The 18289-nt window shown below is 47.0% G+C and overlaps 7 protein-coding genes across 7 annotated transcripts; 2 read left to right on the plus strand and 5 right to left on the minus strand.

Annotated features, from left to right (window-relative positions):
* Positions 1-76: 76 nt before the first annotated feature.
* On the minus strand, positions 77-2920 carry FMAN_11052 (uncharacterized protein; the record flags this gene model as incomplete). The annotated part of the gene is made up of 1 exon (XM_041833814.1): positions 77-2920. One exon carries the CDS (start codon positions 2918-2920, stop codon positions 77-79), a length of 2844 nt encoding a protein of 947 aa, XP_041684140.1.
* A 385-nt stretch (positions 2921-3305) lies between these two features.
* Positions 3306-3711, minus strand: FMAN_11053 (uncharacterized protein; the record flags this gene model as incomplete). The annotated part of the gene is made up of 3 exons (XM_041833815.1): positions 3306-3334; positions 3407-3472; positions 3543-3711. The coding sequence occupies 3 exons, from the start codon at positions 3709-3711 to the stop codon at positions 3306-3308; spliced, it is 264 nt and encodes an 87-aa protein (XP_041684141.1).
* A 947-nt stretch (positions 3712-4658) lies between these two features.
* On the minus strand, positions 4659-5441 carry FMAN_11054 (putative ubiquitin--protein ligase; the record flags this gene model as incomplete). Its single annotated transcript, XM_041833816.1, has 3 exons — positions 4659-4836; positions 4900-5117; positions 5184-5441. 3 exons carry the CDS (start codon positions 5439-5441, stop codon positions 4659-4661), a joined length of 654 nt encoding a protein of 217 aa, XP_041684142.1.
* Positions 5442-6276: 835 nt separating this feature from the next.
* On the minus strand, positions 6277-7416 carry FMAN_11055 (uncharacterized protein; the record flags this gene model as incomplete). Its single annotated transcript, XM_041833817.1, has 1 exon — positions 6277-7416. One exon carries the CDS (start codon positions 7414-7416, stop codon positions 6277-6279), a length of 1140 nt encoding a protein of 379 aa, XP_041684143.1.
* Positions 7417-7718: 302 nt separating this feature from the next.
* FMAN_11056 (uncharacterized protein) lies at positions 7719-9144 on the plus strand (the record flags this gene model as incomplete). The annotated part of the gene is made up of 8 exons (XM_041833818.1): positions 7719-7805; positions 7857-7897; positions 7950-8010; positions 8062-8106; positions 8169-8326; positions 8393-8449; positions 8503-8857; positions 8941-9144. The coding sequence occupies 8 exons, from the start codon at positions 7719-7721 to the stop codon at positions 9142-9144; spliced, it is 1008 nt and encodes a 335-aa protein (XP_041684144.1).
* An 824-nt stretch (positions 9145-9968) lies between these two features.
* On the plus strand, positions 9969-15369 carry FMAN_11057 (uncharacterized protein; the record flags this gene model as incomplete). The annotated part of the gene is made up of 8 exons (XM_041833820.1): positions 9969-10144; positions 10193-11075; positions 11128-12851; positions 12901-13287; positions 13350-13970; positions 14027-14765; positions 14820-15128; positions 15181-15369. The coding sequence occupies 8 exons, from the start codon at positions 9969-9971 to the stop codon at positions 15367-15369; spliced, it is 5028 nt and encodes a 1675-aa protein (XP_041684145.1).
* Positions 15370-15559: 190 nt separating this feature from the next.
* FMAN_11058 (uncharacterized protein) lies at positions 15560-17733 on the minus strand (the record flags this gene model as incomplete). The annotated part of the gene is made up of 6 exons (XM_041833821.1): positions 15560-15901; positions 15960-16513; positions 16567-16745; positions 16798-16889; positions 16941-17593; positions 17703-17733. 6 exons carry the CDS (start codon positions 17731-17733, stop codon positions 15560-15562), a joined length of 1851 nt encoding a protein of 616 aa, XP_041684146.1.
* Positions 17734-18289: the final 556 nt, after the last annotated feature.

Below are 18289 nucleotides of genomic sequence, written 5' to 3' on the forward strand. Positions count from 1 at the left end.
CTCTGAGACCAACAGTTTTAGCTAGCATGTGAAGACCAAATTATCACTCTTTGATCCCCCCAGACCCAAAACCCATTCACATGACAGTGCATTCATTTCCAACGCTAGGATCCACATGATGAGATTCTCTCTCTCTCGGCTCCGTCTCCAAATCCTCCCAGTAGATAAAATCCATGAATCCAGAACGAGCTTCATTCAAAGTATCGGCAACAATCCGCAAAGACTCCTCATTATCCCCCTTTAGCGCAAGTAACGCCAGTGCAACTCTCTTCTCTAGCTTCCAAGGCCCAGATCCTTCATAAGCCTCAAAGTACACAGGATTTCCAGCTTCTTTCAGACGTTCCTCTATCCGACCAAAGGTGATGAGGAGCCAACAGGTGACGCCGAGATAGTTGAGGCTCGAAATTGGTGCGATTCCCGCTACGTCGGAGAGAATGTCGAATTTCGCTAGGTCGAGAATATCACGGCCGTCAAGGACCTCTGATCCAGCCTTTGGAGGGATCTGAAAGCCTTCTGGCGCGTACTTGGTCAAGACCTCATTAGGCATATTGTTTGCAATGGAAGAGAGTTTGTTTGTTGCGTCAATGATCTCCTCGTCGGTCATTCCAACTGCTCTTGCCTTCCGAACAAGGATAGTGTCCTCGAGTTCTTTTTCGCTGACGTGCTTTGCTCGACTGAGTCGCTCGAAGAACAGCATGCTGCCGAATTGAAGCTCCTCATCAGGAATGGCCTCGAGGTTCCAACCCGCCCGGCGGCAAGTGGTGAGTATGGAGTTCCTCTTGAAAATATGGTTGATCTCCAAGTCGAATAGCTGATGAATGTTCTCGGCATATCTTCGTCTATACCTAGTCGCCTGCCTCTGCGCCTGAGCCTGTCTGGACCCTGGCTGTCCAACACTGGCGAGTAGAGCATCCACAAAGTCCGATGTCGGCTTGCAGCCTTGTGCGAAGAACGTATGCTTGAAGAGATCCTCTAGTGTGGCGCACAGTCCGATGGGTCGAGAGAGGTAACCCTTTTGTACCACGGCATTGTGAAGATGAATCATCAGCGTTGGCTCAGGCAAACGTTCCCAAAGGAACATGCCAAGTCTGTAAGCGATCTCAAGACCTTCTTCAAGGCCAACTCCACAAAGAAACGGCGAATACTCTTGCAGGCCATTCGCATCATGGTCTGCAAAGCGTGACGGCGGTATGGTATCGAGGCCAGTCGTGTACTTGTGCTCCCCAAGAAAGTCGACAAAATCAAGCTGAGCGATCTTGATGATCTCAAAAAAGTCTTTATGCTGCTCCATCTTACCATCCTTCTCCAGAATCTGTTTGAGTAGATCGACTGTCTGACAGTACCCAGCAAACACGCGCTTGTTCTGTCGATCGAGAAAGAGGTCCACGTCTCGTCTGGCATGGCCTTTGTTTGCTGGCGCTTCAAGCATATGACCGTGCAGAGCACTTAAAGTCCAACCGCGGGAGACAGTGAATGAATCGACGATGCACTGCATCTGGAAAACGTGGTGCGGATAAATCATCTTGGTGATGTCGGTGCCGGGCTTCTTCATGGCCATGTTTGTGATGTCGCCTGCGAATTCTTCTATGCCGAAGAGGACTCGGTGGACGCCCCAGGGACCGTTGGCAGACCAGTCCACATCTTCGTAGACATGCTTTTCTCCTCTGACTGTGTTTCTCTGAACCACAACAGAAGAAAACACGTTGACAAGATCATAGAGCCATTTTATGGTATAGGAGCGCCGCCAGTGGACTCGCTCCTCATTCGTAGCCCGCTCCAGATTGAAGTTTGGATCCCACTTGACGAGCTTTGCCTGCATGGCCTTTGTCGGCTTCCCAGTACGATTGGCCTGAAAGTCAAGAACAAAATCCCTCAGATCCTGATACGCGTGGATGAGGAACTGCTCCTTGATATCGACGGCTGTCTCCTTCTGACTGTGCTGTTCACCATCTGGGCCCAGCGCAAAAAGAGCCAGCCTGAAATTTCCCTGTGCTTTCTCCATGTTACCTCGAGTGATGGTGTTCATGATGGTTTTGTAAGTGTCGTGACCTGGAAAGTCGACAAAGATAGCCGCGTTGGTTCGCTTGACCATGGAGATTGTCAAGTTGCTTACAGCTCCTGCGACAGCGCTGTTAAGACCTTCGTATGCGACCTCCTTCCAAAGACTTTGATTGTAAGCGCGGAGGGCGGCCCATTCTTTGACGGTTGAGTAGACAGCGAGTAGATAGTCTGTGACAAGACCGACCTCGCCACTATCCTCGATGATTCGAATGCTCTCAATAGGTATTTCGTCAGTCGCGGGGTCTTGCGTGTCCTGTTTCTTGCCCTTCTTTGGCTTCTTGTACTTTCTGGCCTTTTTGCCTTTGCCCTTTGGCTTTCGTGAGACCTTTCGTGCAGGGCCTGGTGAATGTTGTTGAGCGACATCATCCTCTTCATCGCTCGACTCTCCTTTGTCGACGCTCAGTTCTTGGAATTTATTGGCGAACAGGATCTGTTCAACGTCCTCCGTATCATCGGTCGTCGTAGCGCCCGTCTTTTCCCATTCTTCGCCACCGAGAATCTTGAAGGCACTGCGAAGAGTGTTTATGAAATGTCGGTGACTCTCGTTGCTTCGTATGAGTTCCTCGTCCGAATCAGGCCCCATAAGCTCCTGAAACGTAGTGCTAACGAGAGATCTCGCCTGAATGATGGACTCGAAAAGTCGATAGATGACATTGGGTACAGGTTCCTTGTGCTGAGAAATGAGTGTCGACATGGAAATCAGGCCATTCACTGTGGTTTGACCTGTCGTGTTGACAGAGGCGGCTGATTGAGCCTCTCCATTGGTGGATCTGAGGAGACGATTAGACACGTTGATCATCCAGTACAACAAGTATTTTGTGTCCCTCTTGTAAGAGAGGTAGAGGTTCTGCGACACCATCGTCACGTACGGGACGGCTGCGGATCGCACAGAGTGACAGTATTGCAACAATGGTTGACCATACTGAGGGGACAAAAGAAGGTTTCTGTTTTGTTTTTGGAGACTCAAATCGCGTTGCTGGGGTCACGTGTTGACGTGACACAATTACGCACCGCGCATTCATTGTTTATTTGTTTGTTTATATGCTTGCCAATGGAGATGTGCCAAATAAAGTTTAGATGCCCATCGTCAACAGACAGTGAATAATTATCCGATGCAAGATGTATAGACATGGAGGGGAATCACCCGACTGTCACGCCACCAAATGCAACCCCGCAGCAATGTTTAGAGATGAGTACATATATTTACTGCTATTGCTAACTCATCTTGCTAGGACCATCTAACTTTAAGTGCACTTGCCAAGGAACCAGCTTCCTAGAGCAATATTAGCATCTACGACAGTTTATCTTGTATGTAGGAAGGCCGTAGCCCATAAACGCAACTTACCCTGGTGAGAAACACATTTCAGTCCGTTGTTGCACACTGTTCCGCTATAGTTGACGTTGCACCAGTCTAGCAAAAGTGATTTGTGTTAGTGTCTTCCTATTGTGAAGTTGACAGTAGATGTAAAGATTATACTGACCTCCCTTACGACGCTGGCCCCAGCATACGTATTTGTCGGAGCCTGTATGAGGCATGCAGTATCCACTGAGACATTCGATGTTCAACTGACAGGCAGCGCCATCTCCACTAAGAGCAAAAGCTCCAGCAGCCATGTGGGCAATGAGAAAGAGAGAAGAGGTGAACTGCATGATGCTGACTTATGCAAAAGGGTTATGAGGAAAGATGAAGAGAATCACATTAATGAGGATGTTTTCTTGGGTTTATATAAGAGGATGTTTTCTTGGGTTTATATAAGAGGAAGCTATGGAGAGCCCCTACGCTCTACTCCGTAGACCGACTCGTGTTTGTTCGATTTAAAGTTCACGGCAGTTGATAGAATTTGCCCATTTTCCGCACCGGCCATCTGGGTATACCGGCGGTTTCGTGTACCTAGCGGTAGTGGGTCTTGTTAATCTATCAATACGAGAAGAAAGCCAGAAGGTTTCAAGTGATAGTCAGCGTGTCTATTGACCCACCTGCAAGTAGAATATACTTTAAAGCTAATGCGTAAACAGCAACTTGACGCCGATGGATATTTAAGACCTGTATTGTCTGCGGTGCGGTGAGCAGCTTGGGCAGAGTCAGAATTTGTATCGGCATATTTACATTATGAAGGGCAGTAAGTATTTTCAGACGTATTAGTTATATCAATAGGGACTAACCTCTCTAGCCAATACGTCAATTAAGCTTATATTTACTGCGTTGTATGATGTTACTGTTAATGGCTTATTTCAGTATAATGTAAGAAAGATATTATGACCTGGCTATCTCCTCCTTACTACTCTGTAGCTTCTACCTACCTATATAGAGTATAGCTGTAAATGCTTTCTCCCCACTATAGGCCCCTAACACGAAGTACACTTTTAGCCGAGAAAGTTACTTTTTTACTACTACTATAAAGTAATTAATTTGGGTATCCGATGTAACCGGGCTTGAGTTAAAAGATTCAATTGCTGTTGGCCTTGCTCTGGGACTGTTCTTGCATCCGAAAGACGAAGTCAGAAGTGCAGGTAAAGTTGACTAAAGGCATACTACGATTTAGAATGAAAGCAGGGTTTATTAAATTTTAATAGTAAACAGAAGGTGCGTGTCGCTATCAGCCGTCGGTGAGTTTTGCCAGAATATCGCCTTGATAAGCTTCCTCAAGAGTATAGTCTTCGCCATTATTGCGATCAATTCCAACGTACTCAAACGCCTTTACGACGGCGTCTTTATCATATCCCAGGGTAACAAATTGATCGATCAGATTGCGGTTGTACCCCCCGTAACTAGCACTAATGGTAGTTAGTGGTGCTGTGGTTGAAGAAATAAAAGGCAGAGACGATTGAGAAACAAACCTATCCGTTTCTGTAACTGGGGCTCCTGCGTACTTGACAGCCCACTCTTGTGCCCTTTCTTTGAAGAGAGACGGGATCTCCCGAGACTGCAAGTCTGCTTCTTGATTAAGAGGGTATCGTGAGTCGGGATGCTGAAGTAGCTGGGCTATTGTAGCCAATGTTGCTTTCATAGTATTGGTTGGGTCCCATGAGCCAAGAGCACCTGGTGCAATCTCACCCTAGAATCGTCAGTTCTATCACTTTACAAGAGGCTATCACATGCGCTGCATGGCGTGATATCGTACCGTATCAGGATTCACATTCGGATGATATATCTTTTGGTTAAACTTCATTGACGGCTTTGCAAATGGATATTCATCCGGGACCAATACGCTGATAGTGTAGGTGCCTCCGAAGTAAGGTGTATCTGGTGGAACTGGCAGAGAAGCTTCGAGATGAGTTAAATCACCTGGATTGCATGGCTGCAAATTAACGCCGGTGTCCTGGCAATCCTGAAGTTCTTTTGCAAGTCGTCTTAGACGCGAGCTTATTGCCGCCGACATTTTAATAGTGTTAATTAAAAAAAATATTTAGGAGCACGTTGGTGTAACATAAGAAGGAGTATTAATAGGGACAGTCTTCAAATAGGCAAAAAAGCGACCTAAAAATATCGATAATACCACGTGTTATTAATGTAAACTGGAGAATTAAGTCAACTACATCTAACTCAATTGGCCAACTAAAGCCACAAAATGCAAAGTAAAACACTATTACAGATTCGGATTGCTAGAATAGTCTAGACCTGTAGCCGCTGCTGTTGTGCGGGCTTAGGCTGAGACTATTAGGACAAGTTAGCCTATTTAGGGCGCTCGTGCTCCTGCTGGCAATTAGAGAATCTTTGATCCTATATTTTAATAATTACAGGCATATCTATAGGTACCAATACTACCTTGAATAAGTCCACACGATAACGATGAGTTAATCTTGGAACAAGTCTAATAACGTTCGGGGGGTTATAACTGCTGTGTACAATATATGAAAACCCCTGCTGTCCTTCAAGCCGAGTAGATGAGAGCATGACCTGCTATAACTATATAGCCAGCTTACCCTCGAATGTCTATCATGCTGGCCAGAGGTTACGTGGCTTATAATATAGTTACTGCCCCTGCTGATTTTGTATTCGCCAATGGTCCCTGTGGTTCTATGGCTAATCTTGGCCTTTAGTAGATAGGAAAATCTCGTCAGGGAGGCTGATGGTTGTTTCACTAGTACGCGAGAAGGCGTGCGGGCTAGAAGATGCTTGGTTAGGTTATAGGAATAAGACGAGTTGGATGATACTAACCAACTCATGACATATCCAGTATAACCGAGTAGCACGCCAAGCAGTACTTCGTTGACCTATCCAGCCTTGCCAATGCAGCTTTCCAATGTCCATGGCCTCTTCCCAGTCTTCAATGCCTCCAGCTCATCCTTAAAATCCTGTTTCCAGGCATCTTCCAAACGACTAGGATTCCAACCAACCAGTCGTTTCAACTCAGTACCTTTCATCGACTTTGTACCCGCCCATCCGCGTTCTGCCATATCAACAAGGCCAGCTGTGATTTCATCTGCCAGCTCTTGTAAAGTAACTTCCCGAATCTCCTTTGTCGGAGGCGTATCTTTACGAGGTAAGATTCCTTCATCGAACGCGGCATCCAGACACCTTTGCATGATCTCAGTCTGAAAAGCCCTCCCGACAGCTGGAAAAAGAATGCCATTCTTCCCACTTGGAACATGGCCCACTCCACGATCTTCCCGCTCCAGAATAGTTCGAGTCAGAAGCACAAAGGCGTCAGCAAGATCCTCAACATGAACCCAGTCCCAGTTCGCAGTCTCGTTCAACTTGAACCCATGTCCGTGCTGAATAACATAGCGCATTATAATTGGTATAATGATGCCCTGTTGGTTGAAAAGTCCTTGACCAGCGCCAAAGATTACTGGCGTATTGAGGCTGACAGCTTGCACACCAGTCTCTTCAGCTGTAGTCAAGACACGAACCTCGGTGGTTCTCTGAGGATAAGGCTCCCGCGCGTCTTCCGACTTCAAAAACTCGTAAACAGAATTTCCATCCCTATCATTCCATTCTCTATCTGGATGCGCTTCTTGAGTAAGTGGTCGATCAGCTAAATTGCTACAGCCTGAAATGTGCAATAGCCAAGGCGGGGGAACACCTGGCTCAACGCGACGAGCGAGACCCCGCACAAAAGCTTCGGCTCCCTCTGGAATAAAACCTGAGCCAGTGTTGATAATCAGCTCATAATGTGAGGCGATGTCTCTGATATAGTCGACGTCATGGAGACCAGCCCATTGGATGGGATTCACGCGGTCGCCGTAGGCTGAGCGAAGTTTGGCGGCAGCGTCATCACTTCGGATGAGAAGGTCGATAGTGAGGCCTTTTAGAACCTCATCTTGGGCTTTCACGAGGTGGTCGAGAATAGTACCACCGACATAGCCTGTTGCACCGGTAAGAAGGATTCTTTTGACAGGAAGGCGAGACATGATGTTTCATATGATTCCAATGAGGTCGCAGCAGTCCAGGAAAAATGAAGCCGATTTGATGTCATCGTCAAGTCACCGCTCCAGTAGCTAAATATCCAAGTTGAATCAGATCCACATGCTGAACGTCATCTGTCCAATAGCCTGGTAGCGAGGACTGGCTTTCAATCTCGGTTGGCTGCTGCTTGCAGGGATGATCTCATGCAATGTGATATGTGATTGAATGACGGGCCATAAATGCAAACCGAAAGCCCGGGTAGAAAAACCCCGCAAACGTTGCAATTTTTCTCATCTTTACCGTAACCATGGCAGATGACACAAGTCCGAGCCCGAACCAGGGCCCTATAGCTGAAACTCAGTCTCCACCAAGAGAAGATCCCCTGGAAGTTGACGTATATTTCCCATGGGTTACTTCTGTTGAGGACCGTGCTAACTAAGTCTAGGAAGAGGAAACTCAAGATAATGATTCCACGTACAATCTCTCGTGAGTTATCAACACAAATGACTTTCGCTCCGACTAACATCATTTCGCAAAGGGAGGGATCAGTCAGTCAGACGTCGTCAATCAACTCCAGCATTCTCAACTACAGATACATGGTAGTGTTCACCTAGTGACCCGACCATGTGATTTACTAATAGACGACTAAGAACGGCCGCCGGTACCATGCGTTTCGTGAAGGTGCATACTTCGTGGTACGCAGAACTTTGACGACTGAGTATCATTGAGATTGAAATGCTGATGTAACTTCTCCCAGCCTAACGATGAAGAAGAGCAAACGCGGATGGACTTGGTGCATCACATTTACTCTCTGATGCTAGATGGTGCTTTATTCTTGGCGCCTATTGGTGACCATCCTCAGCGTGTTCTAGATCTGGGAACTGGCACTGGTATCTGGGCGATGGACTTCGCAGAGTGAGTCAATTATTACATGACAGAAAGTCTTTCGCAAGTGTTATTCTTGCTAACTCTGCTTTTTAGTGACTTTCCCTCGGCTGATGTTCTCGGGACTGACCTTAGCCCTATCCAACCGCAGTGGTAGGGCGACTATCCTTGTGTCTATGGTCAGAAGCTGACTAACTAAACCGTAGGACTCCACCAAACTGTCGCTTTGAAGTAGACGATTTCGAGGCTGAATGGCTTTATCACACGCCCTTTGACTTCATCCACGCACGGGAGCTGGAAGGCTGTATTAGTGATGACAACCGATTCTTCCAGCAAGCCTTACAACACCTAGCTCCTGGCGGTTATATTGAAATGCAGGCAGTTGCGGCACCGTTTCTATCAGATGATGGTACGGACGAGAAGGCCGTCAATGCCCAGCTTTGGTTGAAGACCCTGTGTGAGGGATCTGCCAAGTTCGGCAAACCAATTGATTGTGCTCCTTTGTGGAAGGATAAGTTAATAGCTGCTGGCTTTGAGAACGTACGGGAAGAGATACGCAAGGTATGCGCGAGACCCAACCACCATTCAACCAATATCTAACATTCCATTGGATGCCACTCGGGTCATGGCCTAAAGACCCGAAGCTCAAGGAGATTGGCAAATATCAGTCCATTCAAGAAGCTAAAGCCATTGAATCATACACACCGCAGATCTTCTCGGCCGTGCTTGGATGGTCACAGGAAGAAATACAGGTTTTCATGGCCAAGGTTAAGAATGAGATCAAGGATCCTTCGATTCACCTTTATCTCCCTGTTCATTTCCTTTGGGGAAGAAAGCCTGCGTCTTGATACTTACGTTTGCGAAGTGAGGTCAGGCTGTATTGGAGATTGAGGCTTAACCTCTATCATGTAATATTTTAATATCTGATAGAGATGATATTTATGCTTCGTTGGATGATGTAGTATTCAATCGCAAGTAAATCTGAAGTCTCTCTTAACTCCCTATAAAATATACGATACCACTTGGATATCCAATTCACAGTAGGATAAATCCATTGCATATCTTTCCTAAAAGTATCTCACTGGCACAGTTTCAGAGAGTTTATAATCGGGACGTCTCCGCCACTGCAGCAGCATGGGATTAGACTGGACACTTGTTATGTTGCTTGAAAGCTGAATCGGCGAGCGGATAATCTCAAATCCCGTGAACAATTCAACGGTCACACGTACGGAAACTAGCCAATTCAACCACCCGATAACGATGAATTACTCTCGGAATGAGCGCCAATAAGATGAGCTCGCTACGCGCTCACCGGGACACCAGACAATGCCGATCCTCGAATTGAGCCAGTGTAAACCCGTCGCTCAGAGGCTAGAGCAGACTCCTGCAGAAAGTGGCTGTTACAGACCCTGGGAATTGAACGAGAGCTGAAAACATCCCTGCTCCACACTAACCTATCTGGAAGAATACACTACTGCGCCTCGATAGGCAATCACAGCGGTTGTCAGTTCACTGATGAGGGCTGTCAAGGCAGACGGGAGATGGTCTGATTGGGATGAGCATGCGCCGAGGCTTGAGTTACCTGACTAAATGTTAGCTCCCGCCCTCCACAGTCTTGACTTTCCTCCACCATTTTATCTTGAGTATAACTTGGGAAACGTATGGAATCGCGATGAGCGCCATTTTTGGGACCCAAGCCCGCGACGAAGCAAAACAGCTTATAGAGAAGATCGCTGTCGGTCATGGCTACATCGAGGCAGCAAAGCTGGATGCCATGCCACCCGATATACGACGAGTGGTGGAGGAAGCTCTGAAGAGCAATTCCAAGTCTCATGCCGCCGCTACAGAGTAAGCCGTCACCTTGAAAGATAATCTCCGCATCTAATCTCCCTCTAGTCTTGTACAGAAGTTAGCTGCGGGGAACATCAATGTTGCGTTCGAGCTGCTCCAGAATGCGGACGACAATCAATACACCCGCGCAAAGGCCGCATGCGCGAGTCCAGGCGTTCAGTTCATCGTGACTCCAGATATGGTCATTATTGGTAGTAATGAAGACGGCTTCACGGAGAGCAACGTCAAAGCTCTTTGCGATTTCGGAAAGTCTACCAAGGATGGCAAGGCAGGCTACATCGGACAGCCAGATGTAGGTTTCAAGTCGGTATTCACTATCGCTTCCAAGGTTCAAGTAGAATCTGGGCCTTTCTCATTCTACCTTCAGCACGACGACGGAGATTCTGGTATTGGAATGGTGAGACCCCACTGGACCGAACCGCCTGCTCTTCCCGGCCATGTGAAGGATCATGAAGCATATGGCGGTCTCTTCGGAAACCGGACGAGGATCATCTTGTTTCTTAAGGAGCAGAACAGAGAAAATCTCCGGAGTAGCTTCATTAGTCAGATCTGGGATACACCGGATAGTGTGCTACTCTTCATGAAGAATCTGCGGTCACTGAAGATTACGGTACTAGGTGACGACAACAAAGTTCAGCGATCGAAGGACGTGCTTCTCGATAGAGACTTATTCGGTTCTGGGACTCGAATTGCAGCGACGAAGAAACTCGGTCCAACTAAATTCAAGACATGGAACCGCTATCTCGTCTACAAGTCAACGACAACAGGTTTACCTGCCAACCCTAACCGAAGATCAGCTCCAGATTCCCCAGCAAATACTTCCAATGCAGAAGTTATACTAGCGTTTCCTGTTGATGAGAAAGGCGAGCCAATTGTCGAAATTCAAAAAGCATTTGCCTTTATGCCACTCTCCGAGACTGGGTTGAGCGTTAGTATATTCGTCCATACGGCTTAGAAATCTAGCTAATCAGAGTGCCTAGTTTCTTATTCACTCCGACTTCGTTACTGATGTTGCAAGACAAAAGCTTGTTACTTTCTCAGACAGAAACCTCCAAATTAAGACGGCAGTTGGGAAAGCAGTCGTAACGTCAGCCCAAGACATCTGTAAGAAGCCTGGCACAGAACACAAATGGATGCGTTTCCTTCCCCAGTTGAATCGAAACGGCATCGATCCATTCTGGCTCGGATTCGGTAATGACTTACGATCGAAAATCTCCGACATACCACTTTTGCGTTCAAACCAGTTATTTGGCGGTTTCTCAAAGATAGCCGATCTCAAGCGTCTTTCTGCGGATCAATTGGACCAACATGGCGCGCCGCTTTTGCCTGATCTACAACAAGAGTTGTACTTGTCTTCGCGTTACGAGCCCCAGGACCTCGATATTCTCAGTCAATATGGACTAACGTACATGTCGAACTCGGAAGTCATATTAAGGTTGCAAGCTTTCACCGGGCGTGCTGAGTGGAAAGTGAGAGCCTTTGAGGAGCGAGACGAAGATTGGCATGCTAGACTAGCGCGTCTCATCCTGAAGCTCTGGAACGACACACAATCCAATTGGAAGAATGCCATTCGCGGCTTGAAACTCATTCCACTTGCTTCAGGAGACTTGAAGAGTGTCACCAAGGAAGGAAAGAGCGAAGAATTCTATGACAACATGATCGAGGGCATCCTTATCCCTGAAGATCTGGGTTTCCCAATACTGCTACCAGCAGCCGCAGCGAATCCGGACTGTCGGAAGCTTTATGAGCTCTTTGGACCAAAGACTCTTACTGCTCAACAAGTCCGTGAGAAGATAATTAACATGTATAGAGATCCCGCTCAAGTGGCTAAGCTTGACGTGGCTAAGTCCAGAAACCATCTTGTCTTTCTCTACCGAATGGAGCCGAAGGACTTCATCAATAAGGAGGAGCAAGAAATCATGGTTGTCTTTGATCAAAAGCTACGCATCAAGCGCCCAAAGAAGGAATATGTCTATCTCCCCGGCGAAGGGCCAGTGGCCCCATGGAAAATTCTCAATCCCCCATTCCCAGATGGGCTTGAGCCACCAGATGTATCCCTCCTGCACCCGGCCTATCTTGAAGATCCACCGACCCCATCGGATGGCAATGAGAAACCATGGATCCAATGGCTCTATCATATTATCTACTGCGAAGAAAAGATCCAACTATTCTCCATACGAGATCCGCCTGCAGAAGCCGACAAGACTTACTCACCAGAGTATAAATTCCTCGTCAAAGCCTACCCAGGACTTACGCTTCATAGACTCATGTTGAACTTTCAGAAGCCTGAGGTCAAAAAGCAGTGGGTTGATGATAAGAAGGGAACCGCTCTTATGCGAAGAATGGAGTTTCTCTGCACCGATGGTGTGCGACATCCTTTGGAGGAGACTCTGCTTCCGCTACCAAAACTGCTAGAGAGCTGCAAGAAAAGCTTTGCATCAGTGGATAGCATGCCGTTTCTTAAACTTGACGAGCCTGTGAAAGAAGATGATGTTCCTGCATGGCTCGACTTAGCAAAGCATTGTGGTATTGGGACTGAGGACGACACCAAGTTCACTCTGGCGATCCTGGGCTCCATTTCTAAAGCTACTACAGAAGTAACAAGTGAGGTTTCACAAGCCGTTACTGACTTGTATCTCAAACTTCATTCCCAGGTTCCAGATGGCTCTTTGAGTGCTACCTTCGCGGTTCAAACACAGATTAGGTAAGTTACGGTTCCTAGCCTTGCTAATAAAGCGTACTAACCATAGCAGAAACTTTTTCAGCACCAACAAGTGTATTCTCTGTTCACCACTCAGCCAAGCAGATGAGAAGGGATCTACTCGCGGGCAACACTGGGTGAACAAGTCCGCATGCCTGTGGTCTGCGCCTGAGGGCATTAATGTCTACAATCCTCTGCGATCTCTGTGGTCCCCAGTGATGGCCACGATGGAGCCTACAGATCGCAAAAACCTGGAAGATTTCTTTAGCCAGACTCTTTCCATTCGCGACATAACCGAGCATGACGCACTCAGTGAGCTGCGTCATTTATGTCGTTCACCGGACCAGACGAAAGACTACTCAGTGGTAACCAAGGAACTTTACAAGATCATTCAGGCACAGACGGAGAACCTCAACGAGATCAACACGCTTATCATCAAGTAAGAACCATGACTCCCAACCCGTCCTTTTCCCACCAGAGATGTTACTGACGAAGTTGCAGACAAGCATTTCGAGATTCTCCCCTCATTTATCTACCTGGCCAAGAGACCAAGAAGTGGTATAAAGTCCCAGAATGTGTCTTTTATAGTGAATGCCCGAGCGGAGACGAGATCAGTCTGGAGTATGTCTATCCAGATATGTCATCCCTTTTCGTATCATTCCTCGAGGTTCCCAAGTTGAGTGCTTCCCTCGTGTATCAGAACCTTCTGGATGTCGGAAACACCGTCCAGCCTATTCCAGACCTCAAGAAGCTTCTTTGGTCTCTCCTTGATACCCTGGCTGCAGACAAAGGATCATCGAGTGTCTATGCAGATAAGATACGAGATTGCCGCGTCTTTCCGGTCAAGCTGCCGTCAGGAGAAGTTCAGCCTATGAATGTACTGGGAGACTTCTGTATAAATGACAGACCTATGTACGCAGCCGCCCTGAAGGAACATACCAACCTTCTCGACTTTTCTGTTGAGGAGGTCTATCGTCTCAGGCCAGTCATTGAGTGGTTGCGCTTAACTGAAAGATACCTCTCAAAGGTCGTAACAGAAAAGACGTCGGTTGATGAATCTCAAGGCACTGAGGATAAGGTTCTGGCCCATGATATCGCCAGCAAAGCTGCCGCACTTGCCATGTTCGTCACACAACTTCTCAGTTAGCCAGTTTGCAAGCTAACAAACCGCCAAATAGGATCTCTTCACACTTCGGCGATGGCAAGCCCACCGTAAGAAACTACAACCTTCAAGATACGATACGTAAGGTAGAGGTCTTTCGACACCCGGACATAAAGACCAGCATTACTTTGTATCATGGCTTCAAGACGATCAAAGTACCGCTTGCGAAAAGTGGAATGCACTTTAAATCGGCCCTATTCGCCAAATGGCGGTTTTACATTCCACAAGATGACGACGATCGGAATTTCTGCATGGCAACTGAATTTCCGCGGATGTTAGCTGCTCAACTTTTAGATTGTCCTTTACATGCTGTTAATCCTCAAGCGGTGATAATCACTGCTAGTGTCCTTCGAGCTAAGACTTCTAATGCTAGACGTGTCCTTCAACATTATGGGATATCTGAGGCAGGTGTGTTGCAAGACGATATACCGGAACCACCACGGACACCAGAGAGGCGAAGAGACAATGGTGCCCCCTCTCCTTCTCCATCACCGCATTCAGTTATCAGATCTCCTGTCCCTGCTGTAAGCGCTGATCAGGTGATCCGTGACGCCGCTACTCCATACCAGGCCTTGCTCATTCAAGCTGTCAATGTCGCACGCATTTCGACCTTTCCGCACAAGAACTCTGTCTTTGATATGACTGCAATATCACAAAGCCTTGCAGAGAGTACAGCTCGTTCTGGACTATTCAGATTCTATGTCGGAGACCAGACAGAGTGGCAGCGAATGGTTGGTGCCGCTGGCGAGTTATATGTAAGTGGGCTTCTGTCATACAATCGAGCTTTGTGGCTAAGAAAATAATTGCAGGTCTTTGAGCTGCTTTCAACGATTCCCCATGCTCTTCCGAGATGGTCTCGAGATAATTGGCAAAGTACTGTCAGACACCATGCCAGTATACACCCTGACTATAACTCCCTTGGTAGTTGGTACGGGACAGAGCAAGGGGACCTGTTCTTTTATGACGTGGCAGGAACATTTACCAGCTATTTGATCGAAAAAGGTTACCTCGACGAGAGTTGGACAAAAGAGCGACCAGAGTACTACATCGAAGTCAAGACTACAACATCGGCACGTCTCGACACGCCATTCTACATGAGTAAACATCAATATGCACGGGTAATATCTTCAATCCCTTGTATGCAAAAACTGTCTACTAACAACCTTGCAGATGCAGTCGTTTGGTAAAAGCGTCAATACTGACACGCAAAGGCGGAAGGTCTACATACTGTTTCGGGTACACGGCTTAGAATCAGGCCAAGTTGGGTTGAGGATATTCCTCGATCTGGAGGCTTTACGCAAAAGTGGAGATCTAGTATTTGAGGCTCAGAGTTGGACGGTTACACCAAGAGCAGGATAGTAGTATATATATGTAGTGGATCTATCAGATCAGTATTTCTAGGGCATCTTATTCTTTCCGACTCTCTTGGGCAATTGTGTTGGGTAGCTGGTATACTGCCCGGATTGACTTTGATAACAGTGTTATTTTGAGCTGATAGACCCCGCAGCTGATGGCTTACGTCGCGCGCCTCACACGTTATTCTTTCAATTCAATCTGCCTTCCTCCCTTTTACCCCGTTCAAAACTACCGCTGGCTTACTTTGACGTGCGGATTCTTCATCAGCTCCCTCAGGTGTGCTCTTCAACCAAAGAACCCAGCAGATCATCAAAATGGCGGTTAGAGGGATAACGATTGCAAAATAAATCCTCACTTGCTGGTTCGTTGTTTTGAATTCGAACATATTAGTAGAAAAGACGGTGGCGATGAAAGCTCCTGGGAGAAAAAGAATCGTCAAGATGGACAAAGTCTTCATAGCCTTGGAGTCTCGCAGTGACTCACTAGCCAGCCTGGCTTGGAGATAGCTGTCATGCTGCGTGATCAAGTTGAATAGCTGTAGTGGCTCTTATCAGTTGCCGGGAACGGGTAAAACAAGCGAATGCGACACTTACGACATTGCGTTGACTCTCAATCTTTCCAGGCAGACTCTCGAGATCTGATTCCCGACTCCGAGACATTCTCAAGTATACCTCCGCAAGGGTCTTGAGTTGATTGTCGTTCTTTAATTCCTTCTTTAAGAAATTGCCTAGCTCTTCCTCAAACTTCTTTCGCCTGTTAAGTTCAGCAAGATCCATGCTACACTTATGCAGAGTCATGCTCATCTCCCGATACTGTTTACTAGCATCACCCAGCTTGCCCTTTTCTTCCAAGTGCTCAAGGAGCATCTTATCTACATTTCCAATTTCCTTCTGGATAAGGTCGATTCCGTCCTTTGTAGCCCCATAGTGGGACACGAATAGCTGTAAAGGTAACAGGGTTGGATGATGGCCAAGTCTTTGGACAAGCCTATGGGTGCCGCTGAAAATATCCTCCAGCTTCAAATCAGCATCGACTTGAATGAGGCCAGATATCTTGATGAACCCCTCCGACACATTGTTGTCGACCACAGTGTGGAGAAGCAAGGACCAGAAGCCTGTACTGTAGAATGGTGTTTGAATGATATATACTGACCGTGTTGAATTAGCTACGCTTTGGGGCTTGTTTATCAGCCTAACTTACCTTTAGAAGATTTTTTGTCATTTGTATGTACTTCGCAGCCTCCACGGTCATGCTGCCGAGTGACTCGAGCGGCAATTGGGAGTTTGAAGAAATCAGATAGAAGTTCGAAAGACGGCTGGTTGAGAAGACCTTTCAATTTGTCGAAAGTCGTAAGCTTACTCACACTGGACTGTATTGCACTGAGTGGTCGTATTAGTACCGTTTTCTGAGCCCCGAGACTATAATACTTACACCAAATTGGAGAAATGAGTGTTGCAAGAGTCTTGCTGGACTTGCTGTGCCTCTGGGTTCCCTTGAAAATCGGATTTTGGCTCACCAGCGTTCTAGAGCGCGTCAGCAATGGAAATCTCACGTATTATTAGTAAGTTTCTCACAGTGGTCTCTGAGATCCAGGGGAAGTACTTGTTCAGGTCCTCCCGGCGTAGTGGCATATTTAATTCATGCGAACCGACTTTGGGGGATTTATCGCTCCAGAGATCAATGACCGACGCTTTGACCTCGTACTCCACAGGCTTGCCCTCTGCTGGGTTTCCCTCGGAGAGCAGGTCCTTGATAGTCTGGTCCATAGGTTCGCGTTCCAGAATGTCAGGATAAAGGTTCATACTTCCTAACCTGTAGAGCCGTGAGATCTCGATTGATCCGAGATCATCCAAGTTCTGGCCTGCTAGGTCGTTGGGTACCAGAGGGGATGCACCAGGATCGAAGATCACAAGGTCATCTTTCTCCAGCAGGCCATCTTGTAAATTTCGGAATGAAAGCCCGGAAACATCAGTCTCCACCTTGATCTTGGCTTCGAAAGTTTTGTCGGTTGTTCGCTCAAGTAAAATGGCTGTTTGCAGATACGACGGAACACCTTCTTTCATTATCGGGTCTTCCTTAATAGTCCAGTTCGCGACGTTCGGTGGTAGGTTCGGTAAGTTTTGTAGGGGTATGGCATTTCCACTCCAGGATTTTGAGCCAGTGAGCAAAACATTTGATTTTTTCTCCTTCACAACAGTTGTTCCTCCACTCGCGCCGGATCCATTGCCTAGATCAATAGTAAGACCTTTTTCAGTCATCCCTTTCATAACAGTATGATTGAACTTCGAAAATGAGAACTTCAGTATAGAAAGAAGTGAGACGTACTGGGGACTAACTTACAGCCTTGACCTCGTCGTCAGGTGCCATTGCGGCGACAGCGGGATAGGTATCATCCCCGTAGAATTCCATAGTAATCTTTGCTTTTTTTATCCTGACATTGTTCTTCGAACTTTGAAAGCGGAACGACAAGACTAATAGCGTCGTTGGCTTCTTCGTTTCGCCAGTGTGTCCATGCATGGCGCCGATAAGCTGCGCTTTGATTGCGTAAGAAGACGAGATTCTTTCTACAAGATTCCAACGCTGGAAGGGATCCTGCGGATAATTTCTGACCATAGTGCTAGCACGGAAGAAGCGTGGTAAGTTATTCGGCCAGCCAGTTTCAAGAGCCTGATGGTTGTAAAAGGAAGTGGAGGAATTGGATTGAGGGGGTTATGTTTGCTGACAAGATGGCCTCAATTATCACTCCACTCACGGATGCTCCTATTTCCGAGCCAATGCTCTGCCATGTTCATGCAGCCACAGACAGGGGTAGTTTCAGCTCTTCAGGATCTCACTACTCAGATCAAATTTACGCAGCATAGAATTCATGAATTTCCCAGGAAGAATTTTATTCAAGTCTAGTTAATCGACATTTGTCCAGATA

The sequence above is a fragment of the Fusarium mangiferae genome (assembly GCF_900044065.1).
Source record: "Fusarium mangiferae strain MRC7560 genome assembly, contig: FMAN_scaffold008, whole genome shotgun sequence".
NCBI classification, from domain to species: domain Eukaryota; kingdom Fungi; phylum Ascomycota; class Sordariomycetes; order Hypocreales; family Nectriaceae; genus Fusarium; species Fusarium mangiferae.